The 25,714-nt window shown below is 35.3% G+C and overlaps 1 protein-coding gene across 1 annotated transcript in view; it reads left to right on the forward strand.

Moving 5' to 3' along the window:
• CNTN5 (contactin 5) overlaps positions 1-25,714 on the forward strand; it is a 541,975-nt gene that overhangs the window by 468,305 nt on the left and 47,956 nt on the right. The window contains exons 15-16 of the mRNA XM_027849527.1: positions 13,225-13,295; positions 14,729-14,963. Coding sequence (XP_027705328.1) covers positions 13,225-13,295; positions 14,729-14,963 — 306 coding nt within the window. The remainder of the gene's footprint in view (positions 1-13,224; positions 13,296-14,728; positions 14,964-25,714) is intronic.

The following is a 25,714-nucleotide window of genomic DNA, read 5'->3' on the forward strand; positions in this document are numbered from 1 at the left end:
TCAATTGTAGAAAAATTTGGCAAGGTAGCTATGTATCAGGTATAGAACTGGACAAGACAATTTCTCAGGGTTTCCCAATTCAGTGTCTACTGTATGTTTGGCATTTTTTTTTTATTACTACACATTGCTAAGGACAAAGCCATGCATGCTGCAGACATTTAAATTTTTTATTGGCATTGAATCAGATCAACTTTGTAAATTGTTGGATATTTACACTGACCAAATATCCAGACTTGGTTTTGGACTATTAAGATCATCAATTCTGATCTACTGCAGAGCAATCTACCCATCCCTTGGTACTCAAAGGTGCTAGTCTCAGAAAAGAATTTCTCCCCAGATGATCTATTTAGAGTATAAATAATCATACAAAAAAAGAGGAGATGGTTAGATTGTTGTACTACAAAGCAGGACTTGATAATCAAGATAAGTGAAAGTTAAAATAGTCTGGATATATTGAAACAAACATCTCTCTTCCTTTGTCATTTACCCATTACAGATTGTTTTCCTCCCAGGGCTTTTTTTTTTCTTTTCCGGCATGCAAATTTTAAATTGAACATTAATTGCCTGGTTGGGTTTCCATGCTTTCATAAAATCAGCCATGCTTTCATTGTGTACAGGTGTTCATTAATTAAGTACATAATAGGTTAGTCATTCCTCATTTTATTTACCTGCTATGCAGATATCGAAATGACTGGTAATCATAATGTGATGTTCATAACCTTTTTTTAAAAAGCACCCCTGATTTTGCATATTGTTCATTGTGTTTCAACAAAGCCAAAGATTACTGCTTAATTTGAGAGTTCTCTATATAAATATTCATTTGTAAAACAAACAATCCGTTTTGGATGAGTAATCCTTTTTTACTTTTTTTTGATAGTATAATCTCCACAGTTCTATTAAAGAACACTTTTTAAAGATTTAGTAAGAACACTTTTCTCTCTGCAGACTGAATTATGGTCAGGCCATTTGATGTTTATTAATACCCAAGAAATGCTGCATTTTAGATTTCTTCTGTCTTTTTCTGCAGGTTTACCTCAATCACATAGTGCCCATCTTTCTTACCAGGAGCTCTACCCCTACATACTTCAAACTCTTATAATCTTACTTAAGAAAGTAAGGAAATCACATGAAAAAAAATGCGTAAAGGATTGTCAGTTGAAAGAGAGTTGAAGGCAGCTTTTACTGCCAGCATTATGTTTCCCAGGTTTGGGTACCACATGTTGCGCTGGAACTGTTAATGCTGTTGAACCCCATGTTCCATTTGGCCTCCATTTCAGCAGGCAGCATGAATTAGAAAGAACACTGACAGTGTTAGAATTCTTATCAAATGACAAGCTGTACCTCATATGTAAATCTCTCTTATAAATACACATCTAGAATTCTAAAAGATGAACTGTTCTAATCAACCAACTATGTTCTGAGATTTAATTAAGGAGGATATGGGAGGAAAGAATCAAAGATGCTTTGTTTTTTTCATCTGAATCCTATTTATGAAAAGGCAGTGTTGTATGCAAGGATAAGTGCCTTAGACTAAGGATGTTGAGAAGTAGAATTTTCCCAATTTTAGCTCTACCTTTAACTAACTCTATGTACTTAGGCAAGTCACCAAAGCTCTCTAGTTGCAAATAACAATATTCTCTCAATAATACAATACGACCAGAAGTGAAAGAATACCACAGTCTCTGAAGAATTAAAGTTGAGGATCACCTGAAGGGGAGATAGAGAGTGGCTGTGAGTGGCTATAGCAGATCAGTAATAAGAAATTGCATGGGAGAAGTGGCATAAAGGATGTTATTGAAGAGATGTAGTAAAAGCAAGAGTTGACTGATGGACAACTCACACATATCTGAAATGTTGAGAAAACCAAAAGGAAGCCTCAGGACAGTGAGCAGACCCTCTATTATCTGTGGATGAACATAGACAGGAGTCACACAGGATATGAAGGCATGGTTGGGTTACAGTCTGTATCACCAAAGAAAATGTATACAATAAGATCATAGACCCAGTGAACTATTGAATTGAAATGGTTGGGTAGAACTTGATGGTCTCACAGTTCTCTTTCAGCTTTAATACATTATTATTAAATTCTAGTATGACTTTAGGGGTTTTTTTAATTACAGACTTTAAAATACATATACCTATTAAAAACCTATGTTATATTGCCTATCACATAATCATTTTGGATTTTATTATTAATTTGCTTCTTAGGACAAAAAAAGGTTAAGGGCAGAAAAAGGAATGAGAGACTGGTTAAAATATAGATACATAAAGGGGACTAGAATAAATAAGCAGAACAGATAGATTAGAGTCAGGTTATGGGAGCCTAGAATGATAAGCAGTATTTTATATTTTGCCACTGAAAGTCTCAAGTAAAGGAGTTACATGATTATAACAATATTCATCAACGTACTCCATATTTAATGGATCTTAAAACTTTTTAAATTGAAAGCTATATCCTTTGGCATTACAGGAAGGAGAAGAATTCCTAAAAATCACACTTTCTCCTGGCACTATCTGTAATTAAAATGTAATTCTCTTACTAGCTGTGTGACCCTGGGCAAGTCACATCACCTTGTTTGCCTCAGTTTCCTCATCTGTAAAATAAGCTAGAGAAGGAAATGGCAAACCATTCCAGTGCCTTTGCCAAGAAAAGTCCAAATGGAGTCATGAAGAGTTAGACACAACTAAAAAATGACTGAAGTACCACTTTTATTGAGTAGAAAGTGCAAGAGGAAGCTGGATTGCATTTGAGAAATTATGCAGTGCCTTTACTGACCTCAAATTTCCCCCTAAAACATAGATATATCTTTTTAACTTAAATATTTTTCAGTGATTCTATATTACCATAAAGCATGGAACATCATAGTCTTTGAACAATTAATGTCATAGCTTATCCAAAGGGCAATAAAGAAGAACATTTTGTATAAAGAGACTGAAGTATAATATCAATGAAAAAAATATGCAGGAGTCATGCCAGTCACTAGAACTTAAATTCTTTCATAATAGGGATTGTTTCATTCTTTGTATTTGTATTCTCAGAACCTAGCATAATGCTTGGCACATAGTAGGTGCTTAATAAATTGCTTACTGATGGATTGATTGATAAAAGATATCAACCTAGAGGTAGGACTGTAATGTACCAAGAGATTAGCAATGAAAAAACAATATGACCCCCACTGATGTTCATAGGTTGTCAAGAAATATAGAGGAAAACCTCAGATTTCAGGATGGATGTTGGCAGGGGAGGGGAGGAGAAGGAAAGAAGAGAGAAGATTTTATAGAATAACATAGACTAGAGTTGCCCAAGATAAAAATGAATGGATATGTTTCATTCTGTATCATCAGACAAGGGATACTAATGAGATCACAGATCCACTGACATTCTAAAGTCCTAAAGACCTCTTACAGGGTTTGACTACTGGGCTATCCTCATAACTACATTTGTATTATTTAAGTCAAAATATTGCCATTTTATTTCAGTGCTTACCAAATAGATATACCAAAAATAAAAGATAAAAAAGTTGGGAAGCCAAATAAAACAGAAGAGTTTGGGGGGAAGTTGCCTCATGTTTACATAAATCTGTCAATCTTAATTTAAAGTCAAATACATTCTAAGCAGTTCTCTTGTAGCTCTGAAAAAGACTATCATACAGAGCTCAGGCTATAAAGGGGAAATGAATGCATCCTCCACATTCAGCATTTATTCCATGTTAGGATCAAATAGAAGATCATCACTTAACTGAAGAGAAGGATTGGGACCATATCTGTGATGGTTTAGGCATTGATCTGCCTATACATAAGGCACTGGACCATATAACCATAAGGATTCTTCCTTACGTTTCTCTGAAATTATTGAGAAAATTTCATGTGTTCTGTTGCAGTAACTAGAAAAAGGTGAAATAAATTGGCAATTAAATAAATATGTTGGCTTTCTTCAGCTACACAAGTAAACAATTTATTTTAATAAATAAAAGAAAATGGTTTTCTGTTAGATTAACAGAAGGGAAAAATCATAATAAATAATAAACTTCAAAGGCAAATGCTCATTTACTTGAAGGAATTGACTAGTCTGTAGAAGCCCTGCAGTACTTTAGTAAAAATTGATTTGGTATTGTGACTAATGTTCTGGATTTATGGTCAGGAAGACTTGGGGTATATGTTCTGACATCTATCACTTGCTGTGTGATCACAGGAAAGTCAATTAACTTCTCTGAACCTCAGTTTCCTTATCCATAAAATGAGAATCATATTTGTAGTGTCTTTCTTATAGAAATTATGCATTCCAGTGCTTAGCTCAGTTCCTGGCACATACTAGGGACTTAATAACTGTTTGTTGATTGAGGCTCAAACAAGATTAAGTATGAAAGTGCATTGCAAACTTATTATTAATAATAAAACTGCCCTGGCCTCTGCACATATCTTCTGCAGTTTCTATTAGAGGTTTGTAAGCAGAGATAGAGTAATTATTGCAGATCTTACTTAGAATAAAATCTGCCTTAGCTGTAAGGCATGGCCAGCTTTGACTGAGAGTTCTAATTTTCTTCAGGGCCTATGAGAAGAAAGGTCTGGAGCAGAGCAATGATGAGGAGTACAAAATCTGAATATGGAAGGAACCAGTACAGAGAAAAGGGCTAGGAGGAAGATATGGGGCTCATGAGTGCCTCAAATTCAACTTGGACTTTTCTCATGTTCTTTATTTTAGTTTCAGTCCTTCCTCCCTCTACCTATTCTCTTAATCACCCCAGAAAAGATATCACTTGAGAAATTCACAGTTTGGACACTCGAGCAGAGATGCATATGAAAAGTAACTTGACTTGTGCCCACAGAAAAGTTTATTAGTCCATTGACTTTTGGCTTTTGTTTTTGTCTAGTTAGCAAATAAATTAGAAAATGGAAAAAAGTAGCCAGGTTAAACAGCCTTCATTTCCATCATTGTTGCTATTTATGGGATGGCATACAGGATCTGAGAACTCTGTATTTCCTAAAATATCCAATGGCTTTTGAAAAATATACAAGCCACCCTCTGCCAAAAGAAGAAAGTGATACTTCTAATTTACAACAGAAGCATAGAATTTTAAAGTTGGACAGCACCCTAGAAATCACTTAGTCCAATCCCATTGTTTTTAAAATGGAGGAACTTAAGGGTCAACTTAATTATGCAAGTTGACTAAGAATATACAAGAATTAGAGATAGGATTAGACCCGGTTTCCAGATTGCTTATAAAGTTCTTGTTCTACCACACTACCCTGCCTCCCATTAGCAATTTCTAGGAGTCTATTTATGATTCATTCTCAAGATTGATTCTACATATGGCAACATGACCTGTCAAACTGTTTGGCTTCACACAGGCAAACATCTTTTAAAATTCAGTTTTATAGTCCTCTCTGCCACCTACCACCCACAAAGTAAGCACACTTTCAGTTACATTTTCCAATCTTTGTCATTTCTCCAAATTGGTCACTGGTTTACTACAAATCTCCTAAATTACTTGCTTTTCCCAGGCCTCTAAATAAAGCCATATTGTTTAATGAGCCACGGTAAACACCTACTGAAGCAGAAATTGGAACGATTTCTAAAGAGAGACAGTTTGATAGATGGGTTCTTCCTGCCTCTTTTTATTTAGTTGAATCCTAATTTAGTTATTTAATATTTGGTTTGTGGATGGGCTTTCATGACAGCTATTATTCCAATAAGGAACTCTGTGACATTCTGGCATGCTTAAACTGTGGTCATTTGCTATGATTTGGTCACTTCTGGCTTTTACACAGATGTTCTCTTTTATACAGCCCACAATTTGAAGCCCACCGGTATTCTGAATTTCACCATGCCAGACTTTGCTTTGAAGCAGCCAGGCATTTGCAGCCTGGGGGCAGGGCATCCATTACATTATCTATTCATGGAGGGGCATGGCTAGAAACAAAATTGAGAAGAATCAGAGTTTAACCTGCTAATCGTGCATGCAAACTTGATTCTGTGAGTTAATAAGTTCATGACATTTATCAGCAGCAGCTCACAGAGTATGTGAGAACAAAAATCTAGCTGTTTAATTCTAAATCAGGTCTTCCTTGCAGTACATTGAGAAAATATGTCCAATTGAAAAAAAGTAGTTACTTTGACAGAAAATGTGTTTCTATGAATGTGATTAGAAAACTAAAAGCTATTAGCTATTAAATTGATTTCATTAATTTTATGCTACCAACAAGAGCCATCTAACCATAGTATGTTAGAACTAGAAGGGACCTGGAAAACAATCTAGTCCCACTCCCTCATAAAAAGATTTCAATTTTTTGTTAATAAATATGAAGGTTATTAAATAACTAAAACCTCTCAAATCAAAGGCATCAGTGATTAGATGGTAAATGGGAAGGTAAGTGTCATTGTGAATGACCCTGTTGCACTGTATACAACTCTAGAGGAAAAAATAACATTTTTTTTTAAAAATGAGAGAGAAAGGTTCTTTCCTCTTAGGAAGAGGTTGCGCTTGTTGCCATTCCTTAAACACCCCACCCCCAGATTCATTCAGGTAGTAATGACTCTTGTAGTTGCTATGTTCAGGCACAGGTAGGGAAGTATCTTCTCCATTGGCCAACCATGTTCTTCCACAAGGACATTAAGCCCTAGTCTCAGAATAATCAGGGTCATTCATTCCATTAGGGCTCTTTTTTTCCTGGTGATCATAAAACCTACTTTGTTGCAAAGTTCCATTGGTATCCTAGGGGTTCTTTTAAGATCCATGAATTTGGTTTTTTTTAATATTGTTATAATTGTATTTCAACATAAATTAGTTTCTTTTGTAATCCTATATATTTTATTTTATGCATTTAAAACACTCTGAGAAAGGGTCTATAGGCTTCCCCAGACTGCCAAAGGGATCTGTGACACAAAAAGAGCTAACAACTCCTGCTCTGGTAGAATGCAAATAATCCTTCTCTGTGTTTTTCATACTAAATAACCACGTGCATCTCTAGTGGTAATTAATAGTCATTCATCCAGGTAGATCATATGTAAGAGTGAATTTATTCTTTATGAGCATATCAATATCATTTAAAAATGATATGCTGTGATATAAAGGCAATGCTGAAGTGTAAAATTGCTAGAGTAGCTTCAGAGCCTGGAAAATGATTCCTTTTAATAGTTTTCTTCATTTAACAGTCTTTCATTTGAAAATGTTCCCTTTCAGCTGTACATTCTGTGGTTTCATGCAGTGGAGAGGAAATTTATTTCTTTGACACATTTATTCTTTTAATAGTTATTCATTTGAAAAAGTTTCATTGTGTGACTATATATTTTACAGTTTGCTAAAGAGATTCACTCCTTTGACAGCTTTATTTTTTTTAAATATTTGTTCATTTAAGTAGGTTCTCACTCCATGATGCTGTTAGGAAAACCCCTCTAAAGTGAAATTGCCAGGCTGCTCCAATGAGAAAGGAATAATGGCTTTAAACTATGGCTTCATTGTGGCCCCACAGTCAGATGGCAGCATTCTGTCAGAGCAGAGAGGAGTAGGCCATACTTAGCATAACAACAGAGACCAAGCTATACATGATTTTAAAATTAATCATTACTAGATGTACACTAAGAGTTGGACACGACTGAAAATGACTGAATGAACAGGTATACTTAGAAGCAGCTTGGTGGCTCAGTGAATAGAAAGCCAGTCCTGGAGACAGGCTTTCTCAGGAGTACCTGAGTTCACAGCCAGCCCCAGACGTTTACTAGCTGTGTTACCCTAGGCAAGTCACTTAACCCTATTTGCCTCGGTTTCCTCATCTGTAAAGTGAGCTGGAGAAGGAAATGGCAAACCACTTCAGTATCTTTGCTGAAGAGAAACAAAAAACAAACAAACAAACAAACAAACAAACAAATAGGGTCACAAAGAGTCAGACACAACCAAAATGACTCAACAACAAAAACTGTAACAACAAAATGTACTTAACTATATGTATTAGATTTGTTAGAATTATTGTACCTTAGTTTTCCACATGTATACCAAAACCAAATTCAGTATTAGTGAAACTTAAGTACATATTCTCTCCTAAAGGTCCTTCACATTACTTTACATTTACTTATCTGTTTTAGCCTAGTGATTGTAAGGTCCCTAGAGAACAAGGAGATACTTGATAAATGTTAGTTAAATTGAATCTAATTGAATTGACCATACCTTAGCAAATAGCTCCTGAATGCCCATGAAAATCTGAATAACATTAACCCAACCTCCAATCACCATATTGTTCATTGCTACACCCAAACTCAAATGCTTCTCTGCTTATGCTCACTGGCACAACCTTTGGGAAGCCAAGGTCTTTCCATGTTGTAATGAGACATAAGAGAAGGTGACCATTCAGATATACAGATATGAATGTGTGATTTTGTACATGTGTGGAACCAACACAGATTGGCTACAGTCCATGACTTAATAGGTCAATCAATCAACAAGTGTTTGTTAAGTACCATCTGGCTGGTACAAAAAAATGAAAGAGTTTCTGCCCTCAAAGAGCTTATACTCTATCAGATAAGTTCCAGACAGGTGTTTAAGGCACATAAAGGTTAAGGGGCTCACCAGAGTAAACTAATACTAAGGATCAGAAGTAGAATTTGAATTCAGATTTTCTTGACTCCAAAGTTAGTACTCTACTTGACCACATTGCCTTTATATAGAGGTATATAGATAGATCATACATAAAGAAATGTAGGTGACCCTGTACAAGGAAAAAAATAAATCAACCTAAGTCAATGATTAATTTAAACTTTTTTTATGGTTTATATTTGTTGTTTTTGCTTAGTCATTTTTTAGTCATGTCTAACTCTTCATGACCCCCTTTGGGATTTTCTTGGCAAAGATACTGGAGTGGTTTGCCATTTCCTTCTCCAGTTCATTTTACAGATGAGGAAACTGTGACAAACAGGGTTAAATGACTTGCCCAGGGTCACACAGACAAATTTGAACTCAGGAAGAGAAGTCTTCCTTTACTGCTGGTCCAGCACTTTATCTACTGTGCCCACCTAGAGAATCATACTTATGAGTACATTGTTCTTTTTCTACTGTGATATTATTCTAACATACAGTTTAATCTTTTAGTATATGAATTATCTAACTATAACATTGTTATACTTTGATGACTCTTTCTCATGGTCCCATACCCTTCAGCAACCTCTAAAAAAGTAACTCCAAATTCGTTTTTCAGACATCATAACCATGAAACAGATGCTGTTTTGTTTTGTTTTGTTTTGACTCTTCAGAACTCTGCAATGAGCCTTCGAAAACATACCCTGATAATATTATGTGAGACATAGTGGTCTATATCAATACTTTTCTATCTTAGTTTCTCTGTAAGAAAGGCCACTTTCACACAATTATCTATTACTGTCTCCCTCTCCCCAGTTCTCCTGTAATTCTATAGTTCCCTTCCATGTAGCCTATGAATTCCTTGAGAGCAAGAACTGTCTTCTGCCTTTCTTTGTATCCCTGGCACTTACCACAGTGCCTGGCACATAGTAGCGCTTCTTAAAGGCTTACTGACTAACTGACTTCCCTACTTCCCTTTCTCCTCTCTCCTCTCCCCCCCCGCAAAGACTCATAGGTAACCAGAAGAAAGCAAGGGGCAAGGGAGGAGATAATAATAGTCAATGTTCAATAAGCATTTCTTAAGCACTTTCTGTGTGCCTAGAATTACACTAGACACTGGGAATGCAAATATGGAAAAGAAAGACAGTCCCTGCCCTCACCAAGTTGAAGTCTAGACAACACAAAAAAGAAAGCTGATATAGGAGGGGGGAGGGGGATTTCAGGAGGAGATACTCAGAAGGGGTAGAGATAGGGGGATGCTGGAGAAGCCAAAGAAGTTCAAAATGAGTGAGCAGGATGGGAAATGAGATGTCTGAGAAGACGAGATCGTGAGAGCAAAGACAAAAGACTATAAGTACTGAAACAGATGGCAGAAGGGAAAACACACTGAGCAAAACTAAACATCAGTGTCTCAATGTATCTTCCATAGAGGAGCTCCCCTTATTGCCATAGAGGAAATCTTTCTGTGCTTCTGTTCCAATTCTGTGTATATTCATGTTGCACTTGTACTAACCATTTATTTTCCCTTACTCTTGATATGTAGTTGGACCACTTTGATTTCCAGTCCTATACATTCTTTATGTCTTTTTTTTTCTTTTGGTCACTTCTTGCCTACCTACCATTGTTAATAATACGCTACAATACAAGAATTAATATCATCTCCATATTTTCAACTCATTTTGCAAGAATCAGGGAAGCCTAAGAAATTTAAGCAGATACTTAATCCTCTCCTTCCTATAATATTCCAAAAAAAAAATCTATCATTTTGAATAAACTTTCATTATAGGTAGGACTGAAAGTAAAAGAAATGAAATTTTGCCTCATTATGTTTTGCTGCTAATGACTGACTCTCCTGACTCCAAATAAGGGAAGCACAAGTAACAGATTTAGAAATTATGCTTCTATTTACATTTCTATTTTAAGGGTAATTATTTGCTTATGTAACGCATTACACCTTGATTAGAGAGAATAACACAGAAAAATGTATGATGGGCCTAACTCCCTGGGCAAAATGTAAAATTTATAGAAAATGTAAAAATATTTTAATTTATTATATGTTCTAATCAAGGCACAAACTCTTACTCAAGCAAGTGCTTTGGGAAATGTTGGTATGAATACCAACACTGTAAAAATTAGCCCTCTTTTACCACAACACATTTATTACTGAAAGGTATGTTTTGAGCATGAATAATTTAGAGTTAATTAAACGAATTGCAATGCCAACAAAAAAAAAAGTATTTTAAACTGAACATTCTATTTTAATTTTCACTGGAAATACATTTAAAAGCTTCCATATAGATTTTTCAATCATGCAATCTCACCAGATTAGGCATTGGTTTACATATGGGGTATATTCCATAGGGAGTATGTGGTACAGAGGCCAATCTTAATGACAGAAAGATCTGAGTCTTTGGTCTAGAAAGTCTAGCCTTTGGTACATATAGTTTTGTAATTATTAGCAAGTCATTTACCTTCTACTGATTAGGCAACATTTCTAAGAATAAAAGTTATAGTTAACTAAAAGTTATAGAGGGGTTGCCACTCCTGGTATTCTGTACACAGATAAAATCACACACATACACGCGCACACACACACACACATACACACATGCATATGCCTGTATACACATATACATACAGATACAGATATGTGGTTATATACACATATGCCTTAAATTGTTTCTTTAGTGAAGACACAAGACAAAACACAGTACAAATATGCTAGATAGAAAACCAGATATTCTACTAGTTTATGTTCAATAGGACATCTTAAAAGAATTTCTACAAATATAATTTGGAAAACGTTTATTCTCAGAAAAATTATAAGCTATATAGCATCTCTCTTAAAATTAGTCATATAGGTGGTACATTGGACAGAGTACTGGGCCTGAAATAAGGAAGTTCAAATATAGCCTCAGACTCTTCCTAGCTTTGTGACCCTGAGCAAGTTATTTAACTGGTCTGCCTCAACTGTACAATGGAGATAATAATTGTTCATACCTCCCAGGGTTGTTATGAGGATCAAATGAGATATTACTTGTAAAGTACTATCACAGTTCTTGGCATATAGAGGGCTCTTAATAAATGCTTATTTCCTACCTTAAAATTACATCAGCTACTTAATATTAGTCACATTTTCACTATGCAATGGAGAGGGAGATTTCTCCCATGCCTCCCTCTCTAACAGTGTCAAAGCCCTAATAAATGCTAAAGAAGACTTTTTCCATCATTCCAAAAGAGCATTGATCAATTTTTGATACTAAACTCTAAATATTCCCATAGTCATAGACTGATATATTGAATGGTTCAATGGAACTATCTAACATAAAAGCATAAGGATTACAGATATTTGTTCATTATATCTATGCATGATGTGTCCTTTATCATTTCAATGGATCTGTGATTTCAGCTGTGCGAGTACTACCTCCATAGAGGCAAGTTACAATCCATTCTGTGTAATCTGTGCCCATATTTTTCCATAAATTTTCTATAATGCATCTAGCCTATGTACTAGAAATCTTCCCTATACCTTTTAATATTTCAAGGATGTCAAGACAACACTCAGACTATCTAGCTTTTATCCTTAACTCTTCCAGCATGATCACTTCACCATTTTTTCAGATCATAGATGGCTCTTTATTAGGCCCTTTTCTCTATTTCATATATCAGAGTCATCAGTACTAGCGTACTGTATAGCCTTCTTACAACTGCCACATGTTTCTCCATTACTCTTTGGGTATAGAGTATATATATATTTGATGTCCTTCATACATGAAGTTGAAATTGTTAACCTACTGATGGTGGGGACTGAGGAGTAAGTTGTTCTTTTAATTTTGGGTATGGATTAGTGTCATGCCACGCATTGTCTTACCCAATTCTTCCTGTAGTCATTCATTTGCAAGAAGGTGGATTTAGGAATGAAGTCAGCTTTAGGAAAAGACTCAAGCAGACTTGTCCATGTGAAGATTATAATATGGCTTTTGTCTCATTAGCAAAGTGCTGTAAACAAATATTATATATGCTGTAATATCAACTATATTTACTATAAATTCAGAAAAGTATATTTTGTATTTGAGAGGCAATAACATAGTGGTGACCTTAGCTTGAATCTCAGCTCAAACATTTACTAACTGTGTAATTATAGAAAATAAACCAAACTTCTCTGAACCTGATTTCTTTAAAATATAGATAATAATACTTGCTACTTACCTGTCAGAGTTGTGAGGAAGAGGCTTCATAACCATCTTCATTTGTGGAATTCCTACTTGTCTTTCTCAGGAAGCCTCCAGGAAACTCCTAGCTCATTAATGATTTTCTTCCCTCATAGCAATTTGTAATTTTCTAATGTCCTTATCTTACAGCACTCTGAGTTATGTCTGTTGGTATCTTGTAACCTTAGTGGATTGAAAGCTCTTGAGGTCAGAGAACATTCTCATTTAACTTCCTCTTTTTGCTAACACCTAGCATGGTACCTGCACACAGTGGGTGCCTAATAAATGTTCCTTGATTGATTGTAAACCTTAAAGCATTTAAAGCAGAAATAGAAATGTATCTTATTATTGTTGTTGATATTTGGACTCAACTTCATCTTTATTGTAGACAAGTTTAAATAACATGAGTATTCTTTTTTCCCACCCCTGTCCTTTTTGATTTATAGTTCCAAAGACAGCTCCTGCTAATGTAAGTGGTAGAAGTGGAAGACGGCATGAATTAGTGATAGCATGGGAGGTAAGGAAGCTTTTTTCTCCATCATTGGACTTTATCTAGAATTTTTAGAGGATGAAGACTTTTTTCCCCACCAAAATATGGCCAATACAAAGAACCTGAGGTTTCCTCTCTTCAAATGAGGATGTGCAGCAATTTGGACCTTTCATCTCAATTATGATGCCCCAAATGAGCTTTTCATTTTTTTTTTTTTGCAGCAGCTACCCAGGTGACTTTTCTCCAATACTGTGATATGCTATCACATGGAGCTAGCTGGACAAAACTTCTCAGAGATTTGTCCAGACCCTTGGTTTATGTGGTCTGGTGTTCACTGATTTCACTACTCTAACTCCTCTGCATGCATCCTTTCATAGCTAAAATCTGCAATCTGTGTCTCTTCAAGTGCCCGTTATAGGAAAGAATAGATACCTACTCTTCATTCAGTCACTTTTATGGAGATGTATTTTTATTACCAAAATACAAATAGATAACATATAAATAATTGTTAGTGTGTATGTATATATATATATATATGCCATTGAAACTGAACTCAGAAGTGAATAAGATGTCATTTTTCCAAGCACAATAAAAATTCATCTCTTCATATAGAAAGTATCTATCCTATATTAACTAGGCCATTAACTAGGTATTTTATAACTTCTTTTCTACCACAGACTGTCACTTTTAACCAAATCTCAGTTTTCTGGTTTATTGAATCATCTATTTTCATTTATTTATTTATTTTAGGTAGCACAACCCCATTGGAACACATTTACATATGACATGGATATAAACAAAAGTTATAAGATAAATATAATGATATAGGTCTCTTCATACTTCCATAGAACATGCAGAGCTCAACACTAGAAAGAATAGATTGTAAGGTATTATGTTGACATATAATCCTAAAATTGCTGTGAGAGTGACCACACTAAACCTACCAAGTAGAACAGATTTTTCCCAACTTAATGGCCATTTAATTTTGCCCAGTGGAACTTGGGACCTTGGCAATATTCATTTTATGACACAACTAATTGGGAGAAAATAATATTTTAATTTAAAGAATGTCAGTACTAGATAGTTAAAAAGAAAAAAAGGAAGAACCAAGTGTTATCAAGCCAGTGTCTAGGATTTAGAGGATTAATAAATTTATTTTAATTTGAATTTTTCAGAAGTTATTTTCAAAGTCTTTGATTTTGCAGAATACTTTGGAGCAATTATGCCATCATAATTTTCAATGTGCTACTTATATTCAAAAATTCTTTTTTTCTCATTCATTTTACACATATTTATTACTATGTAATATATGCATTATATTGTGCCGGGTGCCCAGGGAGCTACAAGCTGCTAGGTTCTCTCTTTATAGAAAGTCACTAATTTAAAGCGATTCATGGCAAACCTCAAGTGTTTAAAAGTATTTAACATTTCTGATGAGTAATTGCACTTTTCTTCTTCAGCCAGTATCGGAAGAGTTTCAGAATGGGGAAGGATTTGGCTACATTGTGGCATTTAGACCCAATGGAACCCGTGGTTGGAAAGAAAAAATGGTCACTTCATCAGATGCTTCAAAGTTCATCTACAGAGATGAAAGTGTACCTCCACTCACTCCCTTTGAGGTGAAAGTTGGAGTATATAATAACAAAGGGGATGGACCTTTCAGCAATATTGTGGTCATCTGTTCAGCAGAGGGAGGTCAGTTTCCATATTTCTCTTGTAATTTTTTTTTTACTGTATAGGAATATTACCTAAAATCAGTCAAAAATAAATTCTCCATTCAAGTAATCAATTAAATAAAACAATAGCATAGCTAGAACTACAACCTTTACAACAGAGAATTTGAGAGACCAGCCCAGTGACACCTAGGTGGGACAGTGAGTAAAGTGCTGAGCTTAGAGTTAGGATGCCCAAGTTCAAATTCAGACTCAGGCACTTTCTATCTGTGTGGCCCTGAACAAGTCCCTTAACCCTTCTCAGCCTCAGTTTTCTCATCTGCAAAATGAGGATATTAATAGCAGCTACCTCTCAGAGTTGTTATAAGGATATAATGAAAGAATATATGTAAAAGGCTCTGCAAACCTTAAAGCATATTGTTATCATTTACTGAATGCTACTTTATTCAAAATGCTATCCTAGAATCAGTGGGGAATACAAAGACATATAAGATAATCTTTATCCTTAAGAAGCTAATAGTATAACTAAGATAAATTCCTCCCCAAAAGTAACTAATGTTAAAATGTAATATAAAATTAGTCTCAGGTGAATATAACAGTTAGTAAGTCCCTAATTAAGAGTCCTTCAGGTTCAACAGCTCATGGAAACCTTCTTGGAATAGGTGAAGCATGAACTGAGCCCTTAAAATGATGGGTGGGATTTAGCACAGTAAGAAAAGTGAGGAGACTACCCTAGTCCAAGGGAATGTCATACACAAAGCCACCAAAGCAGAAATGTTCAAGACCATTAGAAAGAGCAATGAATAGAATAGTTTGAATCAAAGCAATCAGTCATGGAAGTAGAAGGAAAGGTATGGAATGGGAAATTGGGACCAGATTGTGGAAGTCCTTGAATGCCAGGTTGTTCGGATGTTACTGCCTGGGACATGGGGTGTCATTGAAGGTGGAGAAACATGAGCATCTTTTGATAAAGAACTGAATTAGAGAGGTGTCAGGGAGGAGAAGTGGATAAAAGAGATCACAAAGGAAGAATGAACATAGCTTGGTGACTGATCAGAAATAGTGGGGAAAGGATCACAGTCATAGATCACGCCAGATTTTTTAGTATGGAATATAGTCATGAAATATCTACATTCAGAAGACTTAGAATGATCCAGGATTCCTTGGTCTGGGTACTTCTTCCACCTTCAAATAATGTCTGCCCACATTGTGTGACTCTCATCCAAGTCCATGAATATGACATAGTAAATTAAAAGGAATTGTTGTGTCAGGGTATTCTTTCCATGAAGTTACACTAGTGTCTAGCATATCAGTAAGCTTTCAATAAGTATTTCTTAACTGATAAAATGGAAGGGAGATAAATATGATACCATCCTCTGCCTTTTCTCAGCTTGGGTGGAGTGATTTCCACGTCTCCATTCACAACTTTCCTTTTTATGTGACTAAAATTAAGTGTAATTTTTTTTGCAGAAGGGCAGGGTGAAGAAGAGATAACAAAAGAATGGCTGGGTCCTCAACTTTTGCATCAGAGCATTTGGGAGACCATCAAAGAGAAAGATGATTCCTTTCTATTCTAGGAAGCCATGGTGGTATCAGTCTATAAGATTAAAAAGGGACACTCAGGCTCTTCTAAATAGGTTAGAGATAAAATGCAAATTTCATTTTACCCATACCTGCCCTACTTGAGAGAGAGAATGAAAAAATGAATACCTTTGAAAGTTAGTTTTAGCCATTATCTGTTCATATGTGAATAGGAAACACTATTTAAGTTTATTTACCTCTCCAATCACAGAACATAAACGCGCACGAATGCAACTTGAGTTGCTCAAGAGAATTATTTGTCTTCAACAAAAATATTTTTTTCTGTAATGGAAAATAGAAGAGAGAACAACACTGTGAATTTTCCCAGACCAAATGAGCTTATTTTTGGAAACAAAAGTAGTTTCAGTTTTGGGTCAAATGTAGTTTTTCATCTATATAAGCTTTGTCTTTCATTTTCATAAAATATAGCAACACTTAGAGGCAGAAACAGAAAACTTATTAATAAGAGCACTGCTGCTGTGAAGCTCCATGAAGAGATGAGAAGTAGAATAATCAGGACCAAGAACCACTGTGGACTTAATCAGTTTGATTTGCATCTGAAGGATATGGGACATAAGGGAGACATGCCCATTAGATATCCTGTTGCCTTGCACTTTTCACCTTTTCAGGTTTCTGGATAGCTTAAAAAGGAAAGTCCGAGAAAGTAATATTACAGTTATATAATACAGAGATCTCCAAGGCAGAAATACATCAATAATATGTAATATTGTTTAGCTTGTCAAAATTCAAAGGGAAAAAAAACTATACTTGCTTGAGGTCTATGTTTTCCCCTAGTAGCATATTGTTTCTTACTTATCACACTTATACCACCTAGGGCCATATGAGATGAAGTCAGGGACTTTGGTGAACATGCTTAGTGTGGTTCCTCTAATGCCTTTATGAAATTCTAGAATTACAAATTCCTTGTCAACCTTTACTTTAAAACTGAATGACTTCAATAATCATGATTTTCAATGCTATTTCTCCTTAAACTGGAAACAACTGGCCTTTGGAGAGTTTTTTGCAAATCTCTATGGAAAATATGCATACTTCCCACCCAAAAGACTTCCATTTTTGTTAGAGCAGACTTCAGCATCAGATGATTCATCAACTCCACTTATGTAAAAGAACAAAGGAATGTTCTGGTGCTGGGCCATAATTTTTTTTTTCTGGCAATGAAGCTCAAGTTGACATTCTTTGATCAGTATTTGCATTCATTAATATGGTACTGGGCAGGCAAACAGATAATGTTTTCCTGTTGCTTTTATGCTACAATATTCATATAAACAATTCTCTCATGTTCATAGTCCACATATTTTTCAGCCACTCTGGTCAGAGTGATGTTTCATTTCTTTCACTATGCTCAAGAGGTAGAGTGCTTTGATGGATTTTGAGTATGAGGACCTGGGTTCAAAACAGAGATTCTGCTACTTAGGACCCGTGTAACCTTCAGGAAGTAATTTAACTTCTCTTTGTCCTGGCAACAAACTATGTTTATTTTTTAAGAACCAGCCTAAAGAAGCACAGGGAGGATCATCACCAGCAGTCTGACTTACCTGTAGGGGATGAAGTTTTTAGTCATGAATACCCATGAAACAAATAAAAAAAAATATAAAATGACCCTCAGTCATTGACAGAGTTGGTTCTGTTGTATGTGCAAAGTGAACAATAAACCTCATTTCAAGGGATATTTAGTTATTTCACCTTTCCCTACTTACGACAAGCATTTGCAAAAAGAACATGAAGATAATGACAATGTTTCACCAATATCCATTACAGGTATTGGGTAGATAAATTGAGGTAGATAAATTCTATGGAAATTCAATAAAACCCTCTAATTTAAGTCAAATATATTTTAATATCTGGTGATTTTGATATCAAATTGGACACAGGGGAAATCAGTAAAAAGTGAATTTGAAGATATGTTTCAGAAAAAACAAAATGCACCAAATATTTTTAGTTTGTATAGAAGCCTCATACCTCTGTTTTATGAATACTTTTTTTTTCTTTTAAGAGAGTTGGCAGGTGTTTGACACCTCAAACACACACACACACACACACACACACACACACATGATTATGTGAGCTGGATTCAAAGTCAGAGATCATAAGTTAAAATCATTTTTCTGTGATGGTGGCCAAGTCAAATGAGGGAGCTAGACTAGATGACCACTAAGGTCCCTATCAACCTAAACTTATGATCTTGTAATACTACTTAGAATTGAATAACCAAAAATAAATAAATAAAAACAGGAAAAAAATGGTTAATAAAGTGGAAGTATTTTCAGATAGGCATTCTGCATATAATTTGACTATCATCTTATTAGTGCAAAGATCAAAATTACTGCCAAATTTTAAAAAATAAAAATGATATGATATTAAGCAATTAAAGAAATGCCAACCTGAACCATCTTAGGAAGCAATTGATGCCCTCAAATGGTAAACAGTTAAAAGTACATATATTGACATGGATTATCGTCATTTCTCAAGGAAGTTTAATGGATATAAATCAATCCTCACAACAAAGAAACCAAGAGAAGGAGTAAGATACCTTAGCCAGTAAATACCTGCTCCTCTTGCCAAAAATAAAAACATGGAAGTCAAGGTCAGAAATCTTCCAGAGGAAGATAGTGGAGGATTGTGAACATTATATCATCATTAAATAGCAAACAGAGGTGAAAGGAAGATCAAGTTTACAGAAAGCATACCAGGATGCCTTATTAAGCTGAATCATCTTCAAGACATTTAAGGAAGAAACTGAAAGAAGGAAAAAATAGATGAAAATTTGGAAGATTTGTAAAATCAACAAATTATTTTTCTATCACAGGAGTCAACATGTTTGAACTTTAATATCACAAAGCCCAATTTTCTACATCAAGAAGTAGAAATAGCACTGAAGAAAACAAAGACAGGAAGAGGATCCATAATAGAAGTATACATAAATGAGGTTCAAAATATAAGAGGATAACCAATGTTTAGAAGATATTATAGATGTTTATTTCTAATGAAAAAAGTTAGAGAAAATATTTAACAATTACCAGCCAACATGACTGCTTTCCTTTACTACAAAATTTTAATGAAAATGATGTAAACATGTATTGAGGGAATCCTTACTTAAGGCACAAGGAGTGAAAACATAGACTTTTGCAAGTGATGTTCTCCTGCAGGCCACGTCTTTATAATCACACAATTGACTAAGAACTATAGAAATAAAAGCTCCGCAGTTACCATGAGTTTTGACTATGGAAAAGCACAAGATTCACTAGAACAGGAATCTTACTTTTCTCCAATAAAGTGTCTCCTCCGTGTATTTTTAAACCATACAAACTTCCTTGAAAGAAGCAACAACTTTGATTATTAACACCAAACAAATCATAAAATGGGGAGATGTATTATTTCTAAAGGTGTTTATTAGCATTAAGGAGAATGTCCAAAACAAAGTCCAAATGGAAAAGGGATTTTGTATAGATGATGAGAACATCCAAATGTTCTTGTTTGGAAATAACATTGCTCTGATCTCCTCAAGCCCTTGGACACCCTAAATTCTGACCATATATAAGCAATAAAAACCTAACTATCCACAAAAGAAAAACCAAATAGATGAAAATTGTCTTATTCATATTATAATATGCATTCAGATGAATAGCTGATTGTGATGTATATACACACATACACACACATACAGATATGGTGTATGTGGATAAATAGAGATAGAGATAGAGATCTTAGATAGATACTGCAAAAGTCTGTTCACCACACCCTGGTGTGGTAACAAAAACAAAAGTATACTTTGATGTTAGATCACATCATTCTTTAGGAGTATAATACCCAAGTCTATCAAAAGAGACATTCTAGCCCACAACTTTTACCACAGCTTGCTTTCTCTACTTTTAGACAGAAAAAAAAACTGAACACATCAAACCATACCAAGCCAGAACTAAACTTGTTTAATGCCAACATACAGTATCTAGATTTTGAATCTAGGCCCCTAAAGAGAAGAACTGATCTTTTTTCTTTCATTCTATTTTCCTAATAGCAAAAGCTCTGTTTGCTAACAGTAAAAATGTCTGAATAACCCAAAAGGAATCTGTATTTCAAGGTAGACAGTCAAATTCTCATATACTTCTTGTTTTTGGAATATATCAAAGTCAAACTTAAGTCACAGTTTTTACATAGTTCTCAAGGAACTTTCTTTTACAAGGAAAAACAGTACAGGATTAGTCCATGGCTAATGAGAAAAGAGAAAAAAAGAGAGATTTCAGTGAACTGAGGGTACCATAGATTGAAATATCTTCTGACCCTCTGAATTTATTTCTGACATTCTGAGTTTTATGCTTATTTTTCCAGTGCATAGGAGTGTGTGCTGCTTTTCTTTTTTATTTAAACTAAAAAGCCTAGTTCTTCATTTAGGAAAAATGGTACACAATTACATCCTCATAAATAGAGCCTCTGCAGCTCAAATTAAAACCACACATTCATGAGGTGTTATTCTCTGGATCAGCTTTTAGCTGAAACTAGGCTCAGTGGGATTTATGTGAACCTGAAAATTAATAAATTGGCATATTAGTTGTAAAATACAAGGAATAAATTTCCTGTCTTTGCCAGATGATCCATCTGGATTAGTGCCTGTAAAAGTTCAACTACATCTGTCTTCACTGAATTTTTAAATAATGAAATCATAACCCTTCTACCAAGAAGTTTATGAAACTCTCCTTTGATTAATGCTTCTAACCCCCCTGGGAAGTCAGATGTGTAATCAATATTGCAAGCACATCCCCCCATATTATTTGGAGAACTCCAGCTGCTAGGTCACTTATTACAAATGTATCATTTATATTCATGAACATGGTAATGCTGTTTAAAACTTTTAATCTAACAGAATCTGAATTCTATCAATCAGCCTGTCCACTCTAAATCCTAAAATGGAGTAGAGGAGCCATCTATCAGATAATTAATATCTTCATACTTCAGTATTTTTTAAAAAATCTGATTTCATCATTTTGGGCAGTCCCTCTACCCATGCAAATAGCAACCCCTTCAATCCTTCATAGATAATGTCATGAATTGCTCTACCAAACTGTAGGTAATGAGCCTCTCTAGAGTTAGCTAGTTCTTTGGTTAACAAAGAGATCTTGTTACTGGGCTCATACTTAAAGCTTTTCAGCTTGAGAAGACCTACCAGAACTTATGTTCCATTGGCCTTTTAAAATGCAAAATCTAGATTTTTTTTATTTCTACATCAAGATGAGAGTTATGTGTAAGACTTTAATAGACTGATATCTTCATAAGCAGAAGCAAAAGGTAGACCTTTTTTTGCTGCTTAGAACAGTTTTACCCAATGTAACCTAAGAAATATGCTCCCAAACTTGTACTAACATACCACTATGTTTTCTATTCACAGTGAGAATAATAGGGCAGGTAGGACCCATGAGAATGCATGAGAATCAGTAATACAGAAAAGCAACATGGTGTAATAGAACCCACAGTGTCACTAGAGTCAGAGGACCTGAGTTTAAATCCCACTTCTGAACACTTACTACCTGTGTGGTAAAGAAGTCCAGTGACATCTTTGGGCCTCAGTTTCCTCTTCTGTAAAATGAGAGAGTGGCCTCTGTCTTTCAGGTCCTAAAATAGACTTGATATCCTCTAAAGTCCCTTCCAGCTTTAAATCAGATTCTATGAATAGACAGAAAACTTTTGTGAGGGAGCCTAAAGGAAACTACAGTATGCCAGCTTGGTACAGAATGATGAAACAGACCAGAAAATAGCAGCAAAAAAATTGATGGGATTCCCCAAGATGTACAAACAATTCAATACAGGCTAGACCACTGGCCTAGACTACTTTTGATTGGACAGCAAAATATGGAAAGTATTGGTTAGAAGGCTAGGAGATCTCAAAGGGTAAGAAGACAAGGGTAGAATGAAAAAGAAAAGGAAAAAAAGGAAATAGAGGAAAGAAAGCAAACATTATATATCTCAGACATTATTTCTCCTTTCTTCTTCCTTCCTCCATCTTGCTACTCTTTTTTTTCTGTCAGTTATTAGAAAGAAGTTGGGCAATAAGAGTAGGAAATGTTCTATTTGCTTCTTCTAGTCCTCAGACAAAAAAAAATTGGGAAAACAGAGTGGGGCAGGGGTAAAATGGGGAAAGATTTCCATCATTCATTCTAGGCATCTTCTCAGAACAAATAATCCAACTCAAAGCAATAGCCAAAGTTTAGGTACCCTTTGGTCAGTTCTATTCAGGTAAGAATTTTCACCCATTTACCAAAGTAGCACAACTGAAATTTCAGGAAGCAACATGGTTGGTGCCCATTTGTAACATAGTGAAGATTCTCATTTGGGCAAAAATAGGCTTGTGTACTGAGGAAAGGCTGAACAAATAAAAACTACATTTCTGTTGCTTCAGTTGAGCTTCAGTTCATTTAGATCCTGCCAGGAAGCTTGAGGAACAGCAGAAATTGCTTTTGGGAGAACTGATTAGCACGCACCTGGTCCAAATAGGGAGCCCAAAAGCCCTAAACTTAATGACTGCTTTTTCTGAAAATAGTTCATTTAAAACACACACACACACACACACACACACACACACACACACACACACAGAGTTTGCTTCTGTTTGAGAATTACTTAAATTTTCATTAGTGAAAACTCTAAGAAATAATTCTCACCTTTACAATAAGAAAGAAAATAAGCCAGCCAACCAAGCACCCATTTTGTACTTATGAAATTACTAATCCCTCTTTAATCTTCTTTAACAAGGACACAGTGCTTTTAAAATATAAAAATAAGAGGAAGCATTTAATACACACGTCTTAGTACTGCAGTCTGAGGAAAGGTAGTGTAATTATGGAATACAAAATCATATTCAGAATAGGATACCTGTTAGAAGGAATCAGATCTTAAATCCTGTGGATCAGGGTACACTCACTTTAAAACTCCATCATTTCCTTTCACCTGCTAGTGAGATGGAATAACCTAGATGTGATTAAATAACAGATTTCTTTCTTTCTTTCTTTTTTTTAAAGGAAATATTGTAGGTCTCCTGATCAGGGTTTTAAACATGGACCACAAGTAGAAGCTCCTTGTAGATGCTTTTTCCTGTCAAAAGACACACAAATAGTGCAGGGGGAAAAAAACCATGGAAACAGTAACAATGTTAAGTAACACATTCAGAGGATGGAAGAAAGTGTAATCACAATTATGGCGAGTAGAAATGACTAAGGCACAGGACAAATGATATCCATGTGAATATGTTTGCCAAAGAATTTTGATTTAGCATAGCATGTGGTTTTATTCTGGACTTTGCCTCAAGGAAAGCCCTATTTAGTAATCATGTAAAATGAACTCCTTAATATGTACTTCTGAAAAAGCTCCTTAACAGGCTTCTTTGAGTATAGCCTAACTTCTTATTTTTTTTAGACAAATGAGGCAGAAAAACAAGAGTAGAAGGGTAGAGTGGTGGAGAAAGAGCCAAATTTGGGGTCAAGAAGCCTTGGGTTCACGTAGAGCCCCAGATACCCACTGACATACACAGGTTGTGTGGCCCTGAGCAAGTCACTTGTGCTGGCAGGCAATTGTAACAAGTTGCAGAGTAGGGGCCATTCTGCATTGGTGGAGGGAGGTCTTTACCAGGAGTTTTCTTTACCAAAGATCATAAGTTGTCTAAACTGATGATAATGTTGATACAGAAAACTGTAGAAGGTTTTTCACAGGACTTCCAGATCAATCTGTAACTACCCTCCAGCAGAAAAGAGAATAACCACAAGAAGCCATTGTTTGATTTTGTTTGAGGGTCATGATGAAATGCTACCATCTAATTTAGAGATCGCTCATTCCTGGAGGTTTTCCATAGACCACACTGAGTTTCCACAGAGCAGCTTGAGTTCTTGTCAGTGGTGTCTGGGGGTCATCAATATTTTCACTGGTTATTGGTTGTCACACATTTTCAATTTATTTTTGACTCTGTGTTGACAGAACTAAAATTCGGCCTTTATTCTCTCATTTCAATCCGAACCATGTTTGTAATGTACTTGGCATCCATTGTAGCAGTGGCAGAACCAGAAACTCAATGTTCCTCATAGAGAATACAACCAAAACCAATATGCACTCACTGATGGATGCCAATCAGAAACCACAGGTCTCTTTCTGAAATTATTGAGAAAGGTCACAAAATGTAAGAAAGAATGAAAGGGTAGGTCTGTGCAGCTGCACTGAGACCTTTGTGATTATTTCCTGTTCACCACAGACATGTCTTAAAAGTCAGTGCAAAGCTTTAAAATACTATGATCCATGACATATTTCTTTGGATCTGATAGAGAAGAAATATTTTACTGGGTAAGACGTTGAAAAACAACAACAATTAATTTAAATGTGGGCCCTTCTACTAACATTATGTGTTATACTATGCCAAAAGTAGCCAGCTAATTAATGGATCAAGTCGAACTTCCCTCCCACCTCCTATTGTGTAGAGAAAGCAATCAAACTGAATTGTTTGCTTTCAAGCAGTTGAATCACTGCCTGATCTAATTCAATTCAATTCAGTTCAATTCCACAAACATTTAAGTTCCTTCAATGAGCGAGCACTGTGATTCTCTGTGATGAGGCTTAGCATCCTCTGGATGACTGTGCTGACATGTACAACTTGAAGAGGGAGATGGTATTTCACAGCATAGATACATTTCTGAAAAAAGGTTGTGGATTGCCCATTGCTTTTTTTTTTATAAAATAAGTAATTTTACAAAAAAGATCAGTTAAATACTAGAGAATTTTTTCTATTTAATGAAAGATTATTGTGAATCATTTTATTACATATTGGATGTTTGTGCTGATTTGAATTCAGAGGTCCTGGATTTGAAGCCCGGATCTTTTCCTTGCTACTGCTGTGACTTTTGCCAAGTCACCCCCCCCAATGAGCTGTAGTGGGTTTGCTAATGTGATAGAGTTGGCTCAGATGACCTCTAAGGTTCCTTCCCGCTCTAAGTCTATAACTTTATGATTCCTTACCTTTATTAATGCCTAGTTTGTGTTTAATATCTATCCAGATCCCTATATTACAATTTTATGTAAATCAAGGAATTTTAGAACAATTAAAAAGGCAAACTTCAAAGAAATGGTCCTCTCAATTCAAAGGATCATTCAAATTGGTTATGTAACTGACCTGACCAGTTATTTGACTAGTGAGTTCCATTA

The sequence above is a fragment of the Vombatus ursinus genome, unplaced genomic scaffold (assembly GCF_900497805.2).
Source record: "Vombatus ursinus unplaced genomic scaffold, bare-nosed wombat genome assembly UNPS02007612.1, whole genome shotgun sequence".
Taxonomy (NCBI): Eukaryota; Metazoa; Chordata; class Mammalia; order Diprotodontia; family Vombatidae; genus Vombatus; species Vombatus ursinus.